This window comes from Bradysia coprophila, unplaced genomic scaffold (genome assembly GCF_014529535.1).
Source record: "Bradysia coprophila strain Holo2 unplaced genomic scaffold, BU_Bcop_v1 contig_290, whole genome shotgun sequence".
NCBI classification, from domain to species: domain Eukaryota; kingdom Metazoa; phylum Arthropoda; class Insecta; order Diptera; family Sciaridae; genus Bradysia; species Bradysia coprophila.
The window spans coordinates 1-21,701 of NW_023503550.1; the positions used below are offsets into that span (position 1 = coordinate 1).

General features: G+C 35.1%; 2 protein-coding genes and 1 pseudogene across 2 annotated transcripts; all 3 read left to right on the forward strand.

Annotated features, from left to right (window-relative positions):
• The first annotated feature begins 1,142 nt into the window (after positions 1-1,142).
• On the forward strand, positions 1,143-14,649 carry LOC119078404 (retinol dehydrogenase 13-like). Its single transcript, XM_037185907.1, has 5 exons — positions 1,143-1,220; positions 4,834-4,859; positions 11,845-11,994; positions 13,678-13,941; positions 14,005-14,649. Exons 3-5 carry the CDS (start codon positions 11,906-11,908, stop codon positions 14,624-14,626), a joined length of 975 nt encoding a protein of 324 aa, XP_037041802.1. The 5' UTR covers positions 1,143-1,220; positions 4,834-4,859; positions 11,845-11,905; the 3' UTR covers positions 14,627-14,649.
• Positions 1,378-3,694, forward strand: LOC119078405 (annotated as a pseudogene).
• Positions 8,517-10,599, forward strand: LOC119078406 (retinol dehydrogenase 12-like). The gene is made up of 3 exons (XM_037185910.1): positions 8,517-8,605; positions 9,403-9,642; positions 9,735-10,599. The coding sequence occupies exons 1-3, from the start codon at positions 8,517-8,519 to the stop codon at positions 10,354-10,356; spliced, it is 951 nt and encodes a 316-aa protein (XP_037041805.1). The 3' UTR covers positions 10,357-10,599.
• Positions 14,650-21,701: the final 7,052 nt, after the last annotated feature.

Sequence of the window (21,701 nt, forward strand, 5' to 3'; positions counted from 1 at the left end):
TTTGAGAATATTAATGAATATGAGAATGTTAAACCTGTAGAAGAACAATTCGAACTTATGACCCTAACCACCGGGTCATTTATATTGGTCTTTTTTTGTATTGTGATGGATAGGTATGGGTTATAGACACATGCACAGTCACGCAACAAGCTTCAACCCTCAAAATACTGCTACCAATATATATTAGATAGTTGTGTACCTCTATATTTTATTAATTCTTTTATAGAACCACCTACAGTATACCAAAATCAACTGGCATCTATATTATCGATCAGTAATTTTAGTAATTTTGGCAGTAAATTGTCACTCACACAAAGAAAGTGCAATGCTTATTCTGATAACAACAGCCATCAAATATTTTCGTATGTTAATGCTAGACGCAGGTGCTATCGTGCGGTGATGATTTGATATTTTATAAGTAAATTTATATCAATAAAATCCTCCTGTCAACAGAAGAAACATCATTAATAAATGCTTCGAAAAAACATTAAAAATAGAAAATCGTGTCATCCCAAAATTCTCAGAAAACTAAACATGTCAGTGTAAATCCAGAATCCGGGAAAGTCGTTAAGGCCAGGTTATGACCTTATCTAAAATCGATTGAAAAACCTGTAAAGAAAATCTTCTTAAAACCATAGAAAATAATTGAAAACGTTTATCAACGAAAGTTAAAAATATTCGCCCCGGTAAAACGTAAACGTCTACTGCCCAAATATTATATTTCAAATTTTACTGTCGACGAATCAAATTTTGCTGCTGCAATTTTAAATTTATTGTCGAAATAATTTGTTGCCAAATCAAATTGACGAATTAGAAAACTAAAAAGAGAAACCAAATACATATAAAAAATAAACCCGTTCTTGAATACACGCACACTTTATGTTCCATTAGCATGGTAATTTTCCGAGTTTTCAAACGTGAGAATTACCTACACAATTGATTTTTATAGATGACTTAAGAATAGTAAGAGAACACACCAGAAATTTGAAACATATAGATGTCACCGAAACTTGAAATCTTTAACATTTAGTCACAGTTTTAAAGTTATGGGTTACGATGTAAGCATGACTTGCATTAATATTTTAATCAGATATATGTCTTCAAATGGTATTGTGTTTATGTTTTGCGCAATAGTATTACATTTGGATACAACCTCAGTTATTAACAAGCCACTGAATGGTCTTGAATGGTCAGTCATAAATTTTAAGTGGAACTGTGAACGACAATTTTGTGAATAACAAAAGAGGAGACCGCAGGAACAAATCACTTCACTTTATTGAAAACAATTGTTTGATATAAAAATATTCCAAATAGTCATTTGGCTACAGTTGAAATAAAATTGTTGTAAAATATGTCGGAAGGTGAAAACTGATGTAGGAGCTTGGATTGGAGGCACAATCGGTGTTATATTGGATTGATTTTGTTGGGATGGCTGATAAGGTTTGTATACATACTTCTTTAAGCACTATAAGTTATCGCATTCGCTTCGAGATTAACAAAGTACTGATGCACTTATATGTCTACGTTTACCTACCGTGTAAGGTGTATTGTGTTCGATATCTATGTCTTTGAATTATATCTGTTTGATATATTTATTTTTGAGATTTGTAAAACCTGAACTACATAAACACGGTAGACATAATATGTAATAGCACCGCTCGCTCTCGGTCCTCCTGGTCTGCAACTACCATTGGGATTTGTATTTATCAGTTTCAGTGGTACATGTTCCTCGAATTCATTCTTAATTGATTTTGATGAATTTGACCGGTTCCACTGACGCAATTAATTTAATGATAGTTTGATAGCATATGTTCTGTAATGTATATCATCCAGCCCCGAACCCTTCGTCGGCTTTTAAGATAGATATTACTTGTATTGTTCAGTTTTTTCTTTTGCATTTAAAAAAAAGACCAATATTGTTTCCTTGACTATCCGTGCGATTAGTCACCAAATATACATTACTTTGATATTAAAACATAGAGCTACATTATTAACTTTCGGTTGGAAAATTAATTATATTTAAAAGAGTCGTTACATAATCATATAGAAAATTGCATCAGCGGCCTTTCTAAATAAGATGTAACTTCTTTGGTAAAATTAAATTTATTCACCGACAGAATTAAGCTATGATATGAGTCACACATTATACTATACACATTATACACCATACATTTATTAGAAAAGAGCATCATCCTTGAACCAAGTTTGTGTTTCATCCTTGAACTTATCACACTGCTCAATATCGTTAATGAGTGGGTATCGGTACTCATTTTAATAAGCATTGACAAGTAAATTATTTACATTAAGTTTAAAACATCCAGCAAAAATAATTGCTCCAATCATGAAGTGTATTAAATTAAAGGGCTTGATTAAAATTATTAATTTATAATTATTGATGTTACACCTTTTGATATCTGCATTTATAAATATGTAGATTCGATGTCGACGATCACGTGACAGTTCGAGTTGTCGAACTCATTGGACTCATGGCCGATCGATTTTGCCTCGATGTTATATGCTACTGGTACATGGAAATATATGTCGAAATTTTTAAATAGAAATTTGTTTTTAAATTAATTTTTCCTCAGCAAGGAGCACAATATGTAAAACTACAATTTTAAATTGCAGGCGTATATCTCAAGGAAAGCAATTTACAAAAGATGTGCGGGCAGAAAACAAAGTAGTAATTGTGACAGGATCTAACGCTGGGATTGGTAAGGAAACCGTTTTAGATCTTGCCTCACGTGGAGCCACAGTGTACATGGCTTGCCGGAGACATGCAAAAATGTGATGAAGCTAGATTGCACATAATTGAAAAGACGGGAAACAGTAAAGTCTACGCAAGGAAATTAGATTTGGGATCGTTGGAGTCAGTCAGAAATTTTGTGAAAGAGTAAGTGCTAAAAAATCCAAAATCTTTATTCAATTTGTTTATCTTTGGAAATCAATCATCGCATAGGTTTCTTGAAGAGGAGTCACGACTTGATATATTAATAAACAATGCGGGCGTTATGAATTTACCGAGGTGGGAAATCTAAAGACGGATTTTGAAATGCAACTTGGAGTTAATCACATGGGACATTTCCTTCTTACCAACTTATTACTGGATACACTGAAAGCATCAGCTCCGAGCGCATAGTCGTTGTAGCAAGTGACGTTCACAAATATGGTGTCATCAGAAAAGACGATTTAAACAGCGGAGAAATCGTACAACAAATACAAAGCATATTTTCAAAGTAAATTAGCAAAACGTTCTGTTCGTAAAGGAGCTGTCAAAACGCTTAGAAGGAACGGGAGTAACTGTTAACAGTCTACATCCCGGTGTTGTACAAACTGAACTTATGCGACACCAGTCGATAGTCGGTAAACTAATGATTCCGTTTCGGATATTCCAAAAAAATCCAAAGTCAGGAGCACAGACTCAATTGACGGTTGCATTAGATCCCGATTTGGAGAAGGTGTCAGGAAATATTTCGATAATTGTAAAATCAAAGAAGAGGGCAGTGCAGCTAAAGACGATGAAATGGCAAAATGGTTGTGGAACATAAGTGTTGAATGGACTAAAAGTGATCAAAGATTTTAAAGTGATTCCAAAATAAGTTTTAGCCTTTAAGTTCGTTTTGTTCGTTCCATTCATTCCACGTGTTATTCACCACAATAAAAGTAGGTATAAACTCTATCTGTCTCTCCACATTTCTTCCACTTATCGTAGCACAATGGCTCGCATTACGTTTCTTTTGTTTGGCAACATATGGAACGATGTGGAACAAATACAAATGTGGAACGTGAAACACTTAAAAAGTTAATTGCAATTTATTCTGAATGTTGTATTGCTTCTGAATTTGCATGAAGACTGTAAGATGATATGAGAAATTGAGAACTTAAAAATAAAATTTTTGTTTTATGTGATTTGGTTCGTAGAACGCTTGCTTCATAAGCAAGTGGTTCCATGGTTCAGATCTCGTTGGGTGCGTGAAACAAAAATTTTATTTCCAAGTTCTCAATTTCTCATATCATCTTTACAGTCTTCATACATAAAAGTTTAATTGCAATGATTGTAAATTATTAGTTCTTTTATATTGTCATTTACTTTTAAACTTTGGAAATTATAACAAAATCTTACTGCACCCAATGCGAATAGCAACAGTATTATGAAGAGACTATTCACATATTTATACTCTTTTTTGTCAATAAAATAGAAAACATTGTTACCACAAAAATGTATTTATATCTGACAGGTTTTGTTCACCTTAAGAAAACACAATTTTAGATCAACTTAACTTTTAATAGTTATTTGTGTATCTGTTTTGGACGTTTGATTTTTAGGCAATTTCGGCGAAGTTGTAGCCCGAACGAAGTGAGTGTAAGGGGTCGAAAATCCGAGAAAAATCTCGAAACTCCCTCATCTTCGGCCCCGACACATGAAAAAGTCATTGATGTTCCATTCCAATTAAGTGATTCTCAGTTTATAATATTTGGCGCCAAATTTGAATTCTCTAAGGCGTTTTCAAATTTGACGCCAAAATGACTGGGAAAATCGATGGCTTTACAATTTTGATAAAGCTAAAATTGTGTTTATAGGAACTCAGCATCATACTGTTCGAAAACTGTGAACTGAATCTCGGTGCAAAATACTTTGCACTCGATCTCGCTTCCTAGTTTCTTTTTTAGAGAGGGTATTGATTTTATCAAAAATTTAGCTTAAAAATATTGGTTGCATAACTTGCGTTAATTATATTATCAGATATATTTGTTTGGATACAACTTCAACGATTAACGAGCTAATTGAATGGTCTAGACTTATCCGTCATAAATTGTTATTGAAACTATGAGTCACAACTTGTGAACAAAAGAAGACAGTTCGAAATATTATTTTGCTATTTTGAAATCTCTCTAAAAAACAAAAACAGCAAAATCGGATGAAATTTACTCTATTTATGTACAAAGGCACTTAGGTAAGGAATAGTAGCTAAACCGCCTCGATGAAGAGGGTGAGTGGTATAAATTATCATTGAAACACACTTTCATTTTTTACATGTGGCCTTAAAAAGACGCGCAGGGGTTTAGGAGACCTATGTATCGTAAGTGAGATAGAGTAATTCGAATGAGATCAATCCGAAAGGATTTCATCCACAACATGCTTGATGAGCTTCTCGCCCCATAGTTCGCGTAGATGAAACATGAACGTGAGTGCTTTCGCACATTTTTTACATGAACGCACAGGGGTTGAATGGACACACTAAAGTCAACAAAGTCATAAAATTGTACACAACAGAGCTTATCAGTGCTCTTCCATTTCCCTCGACAGAGCACTGACAGTATCAACACTCTTAATTTCACGTAAAGTGACTAGTAAACAGAAGCAGAGAAGCTGTTTCAGCCTTAGAAAAACTGCGGAGGCCCAAGGACAGTATAGAACTATAAATCATCAGCTCCCGTCACAAAACAGCTATACAAAACTTCAGTCTCCAAACAACCGCCCAATCAATCGTGTCATTTGTGAGTTATTCAAACCAAATTTTGCAAGTGAATTTCAATAAATCGTTTTCAAACAAATCAAAAGAATTGTGCGCAATTATGGATTAATTAAACACTGGTAGCGTATCGTGCGACTGAATCGAAGCGAGAGGGCGGACAAGAGTTGATGAAATTTTGATGGCTAGCCAATAGGTGAACGGTCTTGAATGTGACTAAGTTAAAGGGCAAGCATCCGGATGATAATGGTGAGGTTTTTGAGGAGGTAAAGTTAGATAGTAATTTGCAGGCTACTGATGTTAAGGATGTTTTGGGTGCTATTAGAAGCTTCCCGTTGAGTTCTTCAGGGGGAATAGGTGGTTTGAGGCCCCGACATTTGAAGGATTTAGTTTCTTTTACTTGTGGTGATTTTGGGAATCGGTTGTTGAAGGCAATAGCTTCTTTGACGGATGTTATTAAGCGTGGGAAGGTTCAACAGGACGTGTGTAAGATATTTTTCGGGGCTTCGTTGACTGCCTTATGAAAGGTGAAGACGATGTTAGGCCAATTGCAGTAGGGATAGTTTGGAGACGTTTGGCAGGAAAGGTGGCTTGTTGTAATGTCAGAGATAGTTTAGTTAAGAAGTTAAAGCCTGTTCAGTTTGGGTTTGGTGTTCCGGGAGGTGCAGAAGCGTTGGTTCATGCAGTTCGTCGGTTTTGTACAGTTCAGCATGACAAGCCGATGGCCTTGGTTAAGTTCGATTTCGGTAATGCTTTCAATATGTTGTTTAGGAAGTTCATGCTAGGTGAGGTTAGAGACGTTTGTCCTGAGTTGTTGGCGTTAATGCAACAGTCTTATAGACATTTTTCTAATCTTTATTTTCTTGATGAAACTCTGCTTTCAAGGAGAGGGTTTCAACAAGGAGATCCTTTGGGACCTCCCGGTTTCTGCATAGGTATTATGAAGATGACGCATTCATTAGATGCAAGGTTGAATGTTGGTATTTAGATGATGGTAGTATTGGTGACGTGCTTTCTGTAGTATTGGGGATATTAGAAAGATTTTAGAATTTTGTGATTTGTCAGGGTTGCCTTTGAATGCTAAGAAGTGTGAAGTCTTTTTTGTGAGTGCTAGTGAAGGTGAAGCGGCTTATATGTACTCTGAGATTTCGTCATTGTTACCAGGGATTAAGCGGGTTGATGAGTCTTCGTTGGAGATGTTGGGCTCGCCTGTTTTTGAGTTAGGTTTAGAAAGGATGTTTTCAGCAAAAGTTGAATCTATCAAGTTGATGTGTGATCGTTTAACTTTGATGGATGTTCATCCTGCTTTGTGTGTTTTTAGGAAGTCTCTCGGTAGTTCTAGGTTTAATTATTTGTTGCGTTCCTCGAAGGCGTTTTTGTTAGGTGATCGCTTGAGAGCTGTTGACGAGATTTTCCGTTCAACTCTCGAAGCCATTGCGAATGTGAAGATGTCTGATTTTTCTTGGGACCAGGCTTCTCTTCCTTTAAGCTTTGGAGGTATAGGTGTTAGGAAAGTTGAGGATATTGCGATGCCAGCTTATCTGTCGTCTGTTTATTCTACTTAGAACTGTCGAGTGAGATATTGAGAAAGTTTAGTTTTCAGGTAATCGAAACTAGTGTTTTGGAATTAATTGAGGAAATACCTCGAGATTTTGTTCCAGAAGGTGACGATAAGAAGAAGAAGCAAAAGAATTGGGATCTGCCGATGATTAAGAGTAAATTCGATGAGATGTTTGACTCCAGCGAACCTGTTGCTCGTGCAAGACTACTTGCATCATCAACCAAAGAATCTTCAAAGTGGTTGCAAGTAGTTCCATCGAGCCAATTGGGTTTGCTATTGGATAACAACTCTGCTAGAATTGCTGTTGGTCTTCGTTTAGGTTCTGGTTTATGCGAGGAACATAAGTGTGTTTGTGGTGGAATGGTTCAAAAGGATGGCTTACACGGCTTATCATGCAAAATGAAAATTAAAAAAATTGCTGCGCATGATGAAGTCAACAAAGTTTTTTCTCATGCATTTTCTTCAGCAGGATTTCCAACCATGTTACAACCGCCAGGTATGTCTAGAGATGATGGTAAAAGACCTGATGGAATGACCCTGATTCCATGGAGTCATGGTAAATCTCTTATTTGGGATGTAACCATAAGAGATACATTGGCGCCTTCATACATTAATGAATCTAGCAAGAAACAGCGGTCGATTGCGGACAACGCAGAAAGATTTAAACACAATCATTATAAGCGTTTAAAAGAAAATTATTTGTTTACTCCTCTAGCTTTCGAGACTTTAGGCTGTATGGGACCTGAAACAAAGAAATTCATTGAGAAATTAGGAAAAATTATAAAGGCCACTTCAGGGGAACCGCGATCAATGGATTATTTATTGCAGAAAATTTCAATTGCGATACAAAGAGGCAACGCTGCGTGTATTTTGGGGACTTTGGGAACGGATAGAGTAGATGATTTTTATGTTTTGTAACCTTTGATTTTTGAAAAGATCGTTTTTTTACGGGCTGCATCATTGTGAGCAGCCTTTTTTTTTCGCATATTTGAATTGAAAGATGTGCAGAATAATATGCCGTTTTATGTGTTACTACTATTAGTATTATTATTTTGAAGCGTATAGGCCCAACGGCTTTGAAATGAACATGTGACTGGATCAACAATCATCAACATTAGTAACATTAGTAACATTAGAAACATCAACACGACATTACACCGTCACATATTCATAATCGCCACAAATAAATCACACATCTAGAATATGTCTTTTTTTAGTGACTAAATTATCGAAGTTCATGGTGTACACTGTACATACATAAAACATTATCGAAGTTCGCCTGCGCAAATAGAACATTATCTAAATTTTCAGTTCATAAATTAACGTTCTGGAAATGACATGTTTAAATCTAGCCCATTTTGGTTCTAAAAGTGTCACCGAAATTGTGAATATTATTACATTACAGTAGATAAAGCTTTATCAAACCAAGTTTCACTATAAAAAATTCAGAACAATATTTGAACTAATTTTTTTTTTTAAATATGTCGGAAGGTGATACTAATGTAGTAGCTGTGACTGGAGGCACAATTTGTCTTATTTATGGATTCATTATGTTGGGATGGTTGATAAGGTTTGTATTCATACTTCTTAATCACTAGCAAATTATCATTTTTGCTTTCAAAACTTTCAAAGTATCTCCGTCTACGTAGTATATATTTTATTTTTTTAATTTTCAATACTGAACTTCAGAAAAACGGCAGACATAATCTATAATGGCACTGGTTTCACTAACTCAATTAAGTTAATGATACAATCGCTAAACCGAACTGGTGTGCATACGTTATTTTGCACCAGCTGGTCCCATTTGGAATTGTATGTGACCAGCTGGTGCAAAATAACGTATGCACACCAGTTCGGTTTAGCGATTGTAGAATGTGTTAAGGTATTTGTAATCTGTAGTTTTTTCTCTTCATTTAAACAAAACGACAAGATTACTTCAAATATTAACAAACACCAGTATTGATTCCTGCTTCCAGCTTCCATGAAGTAGGTACTACAATTAGACGAAAACATGTATGATGCTTTTTATGTTTTTCGTAGCTTCTTTGAATCGTCGAAATTGCGTATTGAAGCTACGCAGACTAATTTTCCTTTTCTGTCTCTAATAATAAAAATTACGCAAATTTTTATTTTGATGTGTTGGTGTTTGTGATCCTAAGCCGATCATAATCCAACTCTTCAAAATAAACATTTGGACATAGGTGCAATGCACCTGGTGCATATCATTTTTATGTGTCGATGCAAAGATAAACCTAAACTCCCTCTCCAAGCTGTTGCATAATGTTAGTCTTACCACACAGAGACATATAAAATTACTTTTCCCGTCGCACAAAGTACAATATGTAAAACTACCATTTTAAATTGCAGGCGCATAGCTCAAGGAAAGCAATTTACAAAGGATGTACGGGCAGAAAACAAAGTAGTAATTGTTACTGGATCTAGTGGAGGTATTGGTAAGGAAACCGCTCTAGATCTTGCCTCACGTGGAGCCACAGTGTACATGGCTTGTCGAGACATGCAGAAATGTGATGAAGCTAGATTGCAAATAATTGAAAAAACGGGAAATAGTAAAGTCTACGCAAGGAAATTAGATTTGGGATCGTTGGAGTCAGTCCAGAAATTTTGTGAAAGAGTAAGTGCTAAAAAATCCAAAATCTTTATTCAATTTGTTTATCTTTGGAAATTCAATCATCGCATAGGTTTCTCGAAGAGGAGGACCGACTCGACATTTTAATAAACAACGCGGGTGTTATGAATTTACCAAGGTGGGAGACTGAAGACGGATTCGAAATGCAACTTGGAGTTAATCACATGGGACATTTCCTTCTTACCAGCTTATTACTGGATACACTGAAAGCATCAGCTCCGAGTCGGATAGTCGTTGTAGCTAGTAGGGCTTATTTAATTGGTGTCATCAGAAAAGACGATTTGAATAGCAAGAAATCGTACAACAAATACAAAGCATATTTTCAAAGTAAATTAGCAAACGTTCTGTTCGCAAAGGAGCTGTCAAAACGCTTACAAGGGACAGGAGTTACTTGTAATAGTCTACATCCCGGTGTTGTACAAACTGAACTTATGCGATACCAATCGATAGTCAGTAAACTAATGATTATGTTTCGTATATTCCAAAAAAGTCCAAAGTCAGGAGCGCAGACCCAATTGATGGTTGCATTAGATCCCGATTTGGAGAAGGTGTCAGGAAAATATTTCGATAATTGTAAAATGAAAGAAGAGGGCAGTGCAGCTAAAGACGATGAAATGGCAAAATGGTTGTGGAACACAAGCGTTGAATGGACTAAAAGTGATCAGAGATTTTAAAGTGATTCCAGAATAGGTTTTTAGCTTCTAAATCGTTTTGTTCGTTCCATGTGTTATTCACTGCAATAAGAGTACAGACTGTTCAAACTCTGTCTAACTTTTCGTCCATTCAACATTGCGCAATGGCTCCCCTAGCTTTTTTTTGTTGACAACATTGATTGTAAATTATTAGTGGTTTAAATTGTCGTTTTGCTTTTAACTTTGGAATTATAAGAAAATCTTACTGCACGTAGTGTGAATAACTTTTAGAGACTATTCGCACATACACACTCTTATTTGTCAATAAAATAGAAAACTTTGTTATGATTGTTTTAAATAAGACAATTCGCGAGAATATTACACCTGTGGAAAAACAAAATACATATGTAATTCACTCTGTCGTATGACCATATCCATCAAGTCGTTTATATTGGTCATTCTTCATGTTGTGATTGGATTGACATAGCTATACACCTAGGTTATAGACATTGGTACAGCATATGGAACAAGCTTCCACCCTCAAAACGCTCATCCCTATATAGTGGTCGATTTTTGTGCATAATTTATTAGTTCATAGAACCACTAACATAAAGTAAGCTCAACAAAAGTTTTTACGTTTTAATCAGCTTTCTTTGTTCCCTGCCTTCCATTCATTCCGCATGTATACCAAATGCAACTCTTCACATTTTTACAATTTTACACGAGTGAGTGAGACGACTCTCTTTATTTTTCCTATTGAAAACGATGTGCAACAAATATAACTGCAGAACACTTAATGTCATGAAAACTTATGTTGAGTTTATTTTAATACAAAAACCAAACAGCAACTATTTTCTCGAGCAGTATTTTTAATGTTTCTGGCAGGAAAATTTAATTAATTGACGACAGCAATGGACGATTGGCTCTACATTTGAAATTTTATGCTATTTCTGCAGCATAAAACGTAAGAACTAGGCACCTACTGCTCAATGCGTATTATGTTTGCAAATTGTACCGTGGGCGAATTAAATTTATTGCGGAAATAGTACTGCAGAAATAATTTGTTGCCAAATAAAAATGATGATTAGAAAAACAATAAAAGAGGAATCAAATACGTATAAAAAATTTATCCCGTTCTTGAATGCACGCACACATTATGCTCCTATTCGCATGCTAATTTTCCGAGTTTTCATAAGTGAGAACTACCAACTCACAATTGATTTTTATAGTTGACTAAGAACAGTAAAAGCTTACACCAGAGTTTTGAACATAAAGATATCACCAACTTAAATATATTACCATTTAGTCAAAAATTTAGTTTAAAAATATTGGTTACGATGCAAGCATAGCTTGCGTTAATTATATTATCTTATATATTTATTTCGTCAAATATTGTTTACGTTTTGCGTAATAGTGTCTCGTTCGGATACAACTTCAACGATTAACGAGCCATTGAATGGTCAAGAACTATCCATCATAAATTTGTGATTACCAAAAAAGATCATTGGAAAAACAATTTTCGATATAAAAATATTCAAAACAATATTTGACCGACGTTGAACCTTTTTCGGAAAAATTATTGTTGTTAAATATGTCGGAAGGTGAAACTAATGTAGTAGCTATGATTGGAGGCACGATTTGTCTTATTGCTGGATTGATTATGTTGGGTTGGTTGATAAGGTTTGTGTTGATACTTCTTAATCACTAATAAATTATCATTTTCGCTTTCGAGACTTACAAAGTACCTATGTCTACAGAGTATTTTGTTTCCTATATTTTATTTCTTCAACACACTTCAAGCAAAAGTGCTTGGAGTGACAGCTACCAAATAGAGTACTATTTTGTATAAAAAATGTTTTTGATACGCTGTCTATCCCATTTCAGTATTCCATTCAGCGTTTATGCTTGAAGTGCGTTGATTTCTTTAATTAATAACACCTGAACTTGATAAAAACACGGTTCCACCTCTATGGGTTCCACTAACTCAATTAAGTCAAGTCAAGACTATTTTATGGTATCTGTAATGCAAGATTGCTCTTCTCCATTTAAATAAAATCTCAATATTACTTCAAACATTATCAGAGACACAAATATTGATTCCTGCTTCCATGAAGTAGGTCACTACAATTAGACGAAAATATGCTTGATGCTTTTTATTTTTAAATGATTTTCCATGTGTGTATATCAATAAACAGTAAAGATAATAATAGGAGCCGATAATTTTAATTTTGTAGCATACCCACTCGCTATGAGTTTTCTTCATTATTTATGTCCTAGGAATTATAATAGTTATTTAACAAACAGCCTTGAAAGTGAATGTACAGTCAGAAGCAATGAAACTTCTGCATGAATTTGCTTCAGCTGTTTTTTAACTGATACATTGTAATGCCATATAATCGAACCTGTTTATAAACAGTTTTGATTGTTTTTGTGGATCAGCTGAAGCAAATTCATGCTGAAGTTTCACTGCCTCTAACTGTACCAGAGCATGTATACAGACGTTACAGATGATTCTCTTGTCATGGGGCAAAGACAGGTACAACCGTACATATCTTTACCCGTTGTTACAAAATAGCAGAAAAGAAGTTGATTGATCGGAGGTGATATCTCGTACCTGGTAAATGTTTATACATGTATAGGCAATAGATGCCCTGATGTTGTTCGAAAATTGTGACATACTCACGCTGACAATTATAATGACACATTTTAGTCGTAAAGAACCTTTATAAAATGTTGGATTCCGTTTAACAACGAAAGATTTTATAACAGTGCAGTTTCTAGTGCATCAACCGCTTCAACCTCTCCCAAAAAACACTTCTTCTTGCCACTTCTTGTAAAATAAAAAAAATCTTTGATGCATTTTAACCATTGCCTTTAGTCAACGCACACAAAATATTTTCATAGAAAATTCTCTAAACTCTGGTTTACGTAAGCAGTACCATGCAGGGCCTATTATGTAGAATTAAATTTGCAAAAATTCCCACAAAATTCTCCTCAAATTTGCCAAATTTTTCAAAAAATAACTTCTACACACCTTCGAAGTCAAATTAATTGCTTTCTTCACTTTAAATTGTTCTAAAACAGACAAAAGAACGCAAAGACTTGCAAAATGTGCTGAAAATGAAGCGTAAATTTGTGCAAATTTTTGTGAATTTCTGTGAATTTTTGCAAATTTTGCAAATTAATTCTACATAATAGGCCCTGGACCATGTCTTCGTATGGGTTTGTTACTTCCGACTAGTTAAATTAAAAATTTAGACAGAGGTTACATAATCTACTACTGTTAAAAGTAGTCTTTCCCAGGGAAAGTTTCCCTAGTATAGCACGAAGTACAATATGTAAAACTATCATTTTAAATTTCAGGCGCATAGCTCAAGGAAAGCAATTTACAAAGGATGTACGGGCAGAAAACAAAGTAGTAATTGTTACTGGATCTAGTGGAGGTATTGGTAAGGAAACCGCTCTAGATCTTGCCTCACGTGGAGCCACAGTGTACATGGCTTGTCGAGACATGCAGAAATGTGAGCAAGCTAGACTGCAAATAATTGATAAAACGAAAAATAGTAAAGTCTATGCAAGGAAATTAGATTTGGCATCGTTGGAGTCTGTCAGAAATTTTGTAAAAGAGTAATTGCAATCGAGCGAAATCTGTATGCCATTTCTCTATCTTTGTTAATTTGATCCTCATAGGTTTCTTGAAGAGGAGGAACGACTCGACATTTTAATAAACAATGCGGGCGTTATGAATTTACCGAGGTGGGAGACTGAAGACGGATTCGAAATGCAACTTGGAGTTAATCACCTGGGACATTTTCTTCTTACCAATTTATTACTAGATACACTAAAAGCATCAGCACCGAGCCGAATAGTCGTTGTAGCTAGTATGGTTTATTCATTGGGTGTCATCAGAAAAGACGATTTAAATAGCAAGAAATCGTACAACAAATTCACAGCATATTTTCAAAGTAAATTAGCTAACGTTCTGTTCGCAAAGGAGCTGTCAAAACGCTTAGAAGGAACAGGAGTAACTTGTAATAGTCTACATCCCGGTGTTGTACAAACTGAACTCATGCGATACCAAACCATAGTCAGCAAACTAGTGATTCCGTTTCGTATATGTCTAAAAAGTCCAAAGTCAGGAGCGCAGACTCAATTGATGGTTGCATTAGATCCCGACTTGGAAAAGGTGTCAGGAAAATATTTCGAAAATTGTACAATGGAAGAAGAGTCCAGTGTTGCTAAAGATGACGAAATGGCTAAATGGTTATGGAACAAGAGCGTTGAATGGACTAAAAGTGATCAAAGATTTTAAATTATTAGTTGTTCACTTTATTTATGCACTTTAACAAAATATAATGTTACCATTACTCAAATAGTCACATTCAGTTGATTAATTTCAAGTAAAAGGAAAACATAAAAACATTCACCGTGAACCCTTGTTTCAGTTAATGGCAAGTTAAGATACGACAACAGATATTAACCTCTCGGAGCAATTAACCCTTCAGAAACGATATAAGTGAATCTATGAATCACAACTTGTGATTAACAAAAAAAAACATAGAAAAACCTTCGAAACAATGTTCGAAATAAAATATTCAAAACAAAAATGTACCGCCGTTGAAACTTTCCGAAAATCAAATTGTTGTAAAATATGTCCGAAGGTGAAACTTTGATTGGATTGAATTTGATTTGGGGATTGATTATGTTGGGATTGTTGATAAGGTTTGTATTGCTACTACTATCGGTATAGCTTTCGAGACTAATAACAGCCGAAAGCGTGGTTACATAATCCAAATCGTCAAAATAAAAATCGGGACAGTGATTACATACGATATTTTATCTGCCGCGTACAGATGTATCCAGATAAACAAAGCTCTAGAGAGATAAATACGAGATAATAAATATTATATGTCCTGTGCCCAATTGTTTATTTTGACGAGTTGGTGTTTGTGATCCCAAGCCGAAAGCGAAATGTTTGTGCATATAATTTTTGTGTCTCATAGAAATTTTATTATTATAAATTCAACAAAACGTTTTTTTTTTTGTTACAAGAAATAAAGCGTTTACAAAATATAAAAAATTTCGTTCATATTTTCGGACGTATCGAATGTAGCCATTACACCCTCAGCATTGTTTCTTTGAATGGCTAAACTTATCCGTTGTTTTAGATACGCCTTTGATATAATTTTTTATGTGGCGATGCAAAGATTAACCCAGAGGAGTTTGCTGATGCATAATGTTAGTCTTACCACACAAGTATTGTAATAGCTCCGCTCGTATGGAAAACTTGGAGTCGAAAATTGTAATATGTTATTGTAATTGAAAATGAGTCTGCGTAACTTTCAGCAAAGTAGGAGAGATGTCCTATCAATTTTTAGTCGTTGTCCCCGTCCCAAGCCTATCTAGCAAATCGTAATTGTGTGGTCATATATTTGGAGTATATGTATAGCTTGGTGTATATTATGATAGCAGTGCGTTGGTTATTCTCTTTCAATATTATTCTAAGAGCAGAATATGCGCGTGTGTCGATTTTAACATTGTTACTGTGTCTCTCACATGTCTAGACCAATGTCAAAGAAAAATTCATAAGCTCTACAAACAGTTTTCAATATTTTGCAAATTAATTAAAAAAACTACTTTCACTTGAACTTGGCCATCATGCAAAACGACCTGGGATGGGTTGAGTATACCATGCCAGAAAGCGGAAAATCAGAAGAGGTATATAGTCACTGGCGAACTGCATTGTTATGCAAAGAGGCTGTCTATGAATTCAACTCTGTTTTCTGTTTTTTTTTTCTTTGATACAGGCAATCAACGAATGTCGTCCTGTCAAACCAAGAGGACGTACAGACTTCTTCTTTTTAGTCTTGAATTTCGTTTTCATCGTCCATTTTGGTTATGACACACCACGCTTTGGCTTACGGCCCGGCAAAAGTACAATTGCTGTTTATTGTGATTTCAGTTCTTCTCTTCGATATGCTTCTTCAATGGGTCAATTTACAGACAAATCAATGGTTATGATAGTTGCCGGCAATGTGTGCGGATTAAAGAATTCTAGAAATGAGGATTGAAATGTGCTCTGTAACTTTACTGATAAGTCATTGAGGTCGAATGTTCGTCACTGTTTCTTTTTAGAAATCCTGATAAACGAAACGAAAATTTCCTACTCATAAAAAAGATTCGGTATAGAGAATTCACCATAATTGATCGGCAGTGTGTCGCAAACTGCTCTGAATATCCGAACTATGTACAGGATGGGATTTTTTGTACAAATGGGAAAGTGAGCCGAGGAGTTAGAAATATGTTTCCCACAAATCATCTTGAACTTGGTGCTGTTGCAGTTGTTTTTGTTGATTGCCGTCGTTTTTGCAGACATTGTTCTCGTGCTATTACGCTATGCCACAAAAATCGTTGTGTGGTTCACGGTCGTTTCGTTGCTGGGTCGCTAGTTATTTTAAGTATTTATCTTCTTTATTTGGGAATGATGCTCGAGGGGAATTGTCTTCACATTATTGACGGCCATTGTGTTCTACTTCATCTACAAAACTCGTCAACAAATAAAATTCGTCATTAAATTGTTCAAAGAAGCTGCGACTGCGCTGATGTATATGCCACTGCTTCTGTTCGAGCCACTATTGACCGTTTTGTCAGTGACTATCGCTACCCTCCTTTGTGTTTACTTTATGCTCGTAATTGACTCAGCTGGATTTTATAACAAGGAACTTGACCTCTTCGAGAAGAACTGGGTCATGAAGTTCACATATTGCCTGAATTATTTCGTTTTCTTTTGGTTCGTTCAGTTTATCGTTGGGGTGTCAACATTTCGTTATAGCTGGAACCGTATCGCAATGGTACTTCACACGCCAACAAATCGAAAGTACGGTCACCGATTTGCAACTCTTTCTACAACTTGATTTTCTTCCATTTGGGAACCATTTGCTTGGGATCATTGATGCTGACTATAATAAAACTAATTCGTATGGTCATGCGCAGAGTAAAGGCAAGAAAAGTTTATATAAATTGGTCAGTACCACGCACATTTATTTCCCCTTGTTTTACAGAGACTTATGAGAGAATCCGATAACTTGTATTGATTGCCTTAAGCTATGTTTACGAATTCATGATGAGTCTCTTAGAAGGTATCATCAGCTTCTTGAAAAACAAACGCTTACATTGTGACAGCGATTGACGGATTGCCACTGTTTGCTGCTGGAAAACGGGCCGTTCATTTAATCTTCAACAACTTCGGCGAACATATGGCTAGTCAAACTGTAGGAGATCTCGTCATTGGCTCATGCAAATTATTCATATTTTTGCCATCCTTCTTAGTCGGCATCGAAATGATATCGGTTAAAGTGATTGACTGACTGATTCGTGATTGTTATCTACAAATTTAGCACTTTTTTTCTACTATGTGTTTAGTCCGGTCCTGTCATTGATCGTTGTTTTATTTTGGCCATACTTGCTCTCTCACGTTATGATGTCAACGTTTGAGACTACTGTCCGACACGTTGTTCATCTGTTACAGCATTGATTCCGAGGGAAAATGATGGCGAGGGAGCGACCATATTTTATGTCTGACAACTTGAATTCATTGCAATGGTCGAAACCAAGAATTTGGAACCTCCAAAAACACCAATAGAGCCCCAACAAGTTTAAAATTTAAGAAACTTTAACATTATTGACAATAAATCGAAACCCTTCCTACTAATACACGCTTTGAAGACAATAATTTTAGTCGATGTTTGTGCTTTCAAAAATTGGGTAAATTAATGTGAATAATTACGATTAATGCACGCAAGTTTCATAAATAAAAAGATTTCAAGTGGATTTTGACTTCATTTTTTTTAGATTCGGGTAGTTTCATGGGAATGGACGAAATCGGGAGTTTCCCCGCATTGCAACGAATTGTCGAGGGAGTAAAAATTTTTAAAAAATTAAATATAGTAAACTAGCGATTCCGTTTTGTATATGTCTAAACAGTCCAAAGTCAGGAGCGCAGACCAAATTGATGGTTGCAATAGATCCGGACTTAGAAAAGTTCTCTGGAAAATATTTGGAAAATTGTACAATGGAAGAAGAGTCCAGTGTTGCTAAAAATGACGAAATGGCTAAATGGTTATGGCACAAGAGCGTTGAATGGACTAAAAAGTGATCAAAGATTTTAAATTTTTAGTTATTGTAACTGCCATTCTATATCACGTTATTTATGCACTTTAACAAATATAATTACTCAAATAGTCATATTCAGTTGATTAATTTCAATTTAAAGGAATTCACCGTAAACCCGTTTTTCGGTTAATCAGATACAACAACAAGTATTAACCTCTCGGAGCAATCACTAAGTTAATCGCAATATAACGATAAAATCGGTTACTTCTTTGATTGAACATCTCGAAGTTTCAGTTACAAAATATTTCAGTTGTCAGTTTCAGTTGTCCTAACATATAAATAAGACTGACTGTCTGCCTTTAAGCTGCATACTTATACAAACCTTAATATTGTTTTATGATCTTTAAAAAATATAAGCCATTCATGTCATAAGCACATCGCTAGTATCGAGTCTATTACTTTTTTCATCCAAAAATTTTTAAGATACTAAAAGTCTTTCTTAGGGTGTGAGAGAAATTTCGCCGAAGGCGAGGTCTGGAATCGAATACGCTAAAAAAGACTTTTAGTCCGTGGTACGAATAGTATTTTTCATATTGGACGGAGAAAAATGCGACGAAGTCCTAGGGTCCTAGGTATGAAAGATATGTCTTTCATACGTATGACCCGAAAAGTTCCACGGTCTAAAATTTTTTTAGCGTACTTCTAACATGTCCTAGGTACGAAATGTACTATTATATAAATCACATTGACCATGATATTCGCTAATCTTCATTGACGCAATAGATAAATAAATTATAGATGAAATGACTGTCCATAATAAATTGTGGATTTACTGGAAAAGCGTAGCAAACGATGGGTCACTAAATCACTGAACATAATGACATTTTAAATCCATACTGTTGTGCCTAAGATGTTTATTTTACTACTATGAAATATTTTGATCTCAATGTCAAAGCTCGATTTAACAAATATACTCAGCGTATTGATGATGCTGGTCTTCTCAAAATACCAACAACATCTTCCGAACTTACCGACAGTGAAATTATCAACTCTGAAACATATAAAGCATTTTTGAACAATTTGTTGAATACATCGAAACAACTTCAGCGTACACAAGAAGCTGGCAACAAAGCCGTAAGAGAGCAAAAAGAAAATGAGTCACCATACGAGCGAGTGATACGAAATTTACGCACAAATTGGGAGACGCCAATGAATTATTTACAAGAGCGTGGCTACTTCAAAATGCAGAACCGAAAATGGATAGTAACAGTAGCCTCTCTCAATGGACGCATATAATTTGATAAATGTGCGTCATTGAATCCCTCAACGTCCAAGAATTTGTACAATTTTCCTGTGTTCCGAATGCAATACTGTCAACTGACAGAACTGATCGGAACTGCAACTATCCTAGCATGTACAATGATTTAGCGTGTTTTGATCAGTATTTTGGAGAAAGTATGACTAAAAGTATCAAAGACAAATGGAATTCATGGTTTCATAAGAATCAATCTACAACCACCACCACTACCTCAACCACTACGACCACAAATCCTCCTACCACATCGACCACAACACCGTACCGATCGCCAATAAAACAACCGAAGTTATTTCTGATTTGAGCTTGCAAGACGCAAAAGATGGCCTCGAATTTTTCAAAATCTACAATGATTTTATGCTTGCCAAACTGGCATCAAAGCTCTCTCAAGATGCACATGAGCGTCGAATGTTAAAAAGTACGCAAAATCAAAATGAGAACCAAGAACAAAATGCACTACCTCCAGTATTCCAGAATCCGACACAAGCTCCCCATTTGCTTGATTTTCAACGATAAATGAGAAGACATACAAATTTGAAGGAATTGGACCTCATGTTTGAAAATAAAAAAAGTTCCGAATTCGGATGGTAAAATTTCTATAGTAGACCGATGGGACAGTCAATGATGATCAAAATGATAATCGAGGTATTTACGAAAGACATTTTGATAAATACAATTTTTTGTGTCATAGATGAATCACAAAAAGATAAACTTTTCGTCAAATTTACTCTACTTTCTTGAGAGCATTAATTGAAAAACGACTTTAAATCGAGAAGCCGTACCAATGGACTATATCTCCTATACGAAATATGCATAGAAAGGTAAAGGTTCAAGAGAATACTCACCAAAGACCTGCATTTCATGTATTCGGAATTCGTATATTGTTGATTCAATAACCAAAGCCTAATGCTTACATTCGTCGTGGCTGCTGATAACTGTCTATAGAACTATTTAATGACCTATTGCGCCTTTCACCTGTTACAGACGGCAAGCATATGACCAGTATTATAATCGGATGAATTACTTCCGTCTATCAAAGTATTTCTATCTGCTGATTTAAATCTATTCTTAAATTTGTTTAACATGCGTTTTCTATCTGAAGGACCATATTACCTAGAGCTTGTCATTACTTTTGTCGTCATTATCGATAAGAAATGAATAGTATTTGACAAGGTAATGTTAAAATAGGATCAAAAATTTGAGCATTTTCACTTTTATGAATGGCTAGTTGATCCATTTATCGATAGTACACAATCAATTTAATCAAAATAAATAATGTAGCCAGTAAACAACAATTCTGTTTCTTTACAGTAAACAATACGTACTTGCCAACGAAATTAAATTTTTGCTCATCTTCACCACGAAATTGTTGATATTGGTCAAAATAAGCCTTTTATTAAACCAACAGTCAATCGCAGCGGTTGCAATGTTGATTACAAATCCACGTAATCACAAATAAAATTTGTTCAATGAATGAAAACGCTTTTCAAATTTCTAATATTCAATTTTGTATTCAATTAACTGCAATATATTTGTACTATAGTTTGTAATCACTAATTATCGGATTTTTCTCAAACGAATATTTTTTCTAACCTATGCAACTTTATAGGAGAATAATACAGTTAAAGTTTACAATTTTACGAGCGGTAGGGTTGAAAGTGGCTTATTACAACCCTGGGATGAAAAGTAAAATTGACTCAGAAGCATGTAAAATCCATTACAACAAGTGAAAAGATGAAAAGTAGAATTTTTGCGTGTATTTGGTAGATCCGAGGCGAAGCCGAGTTAATAAACACATGGAAACGAGACTGTAATAGTAAATTCTATACCAGTGAGGTAGTTTAATATCTTGTATTTAGCTGAAGCCCTCGGATACTTTTACTCATCGTGATACAAGATAACAAATTATTACCCGTCTGCAGTATGCTATTTTACTTTTACCTCACTAGTAAAGTAATAT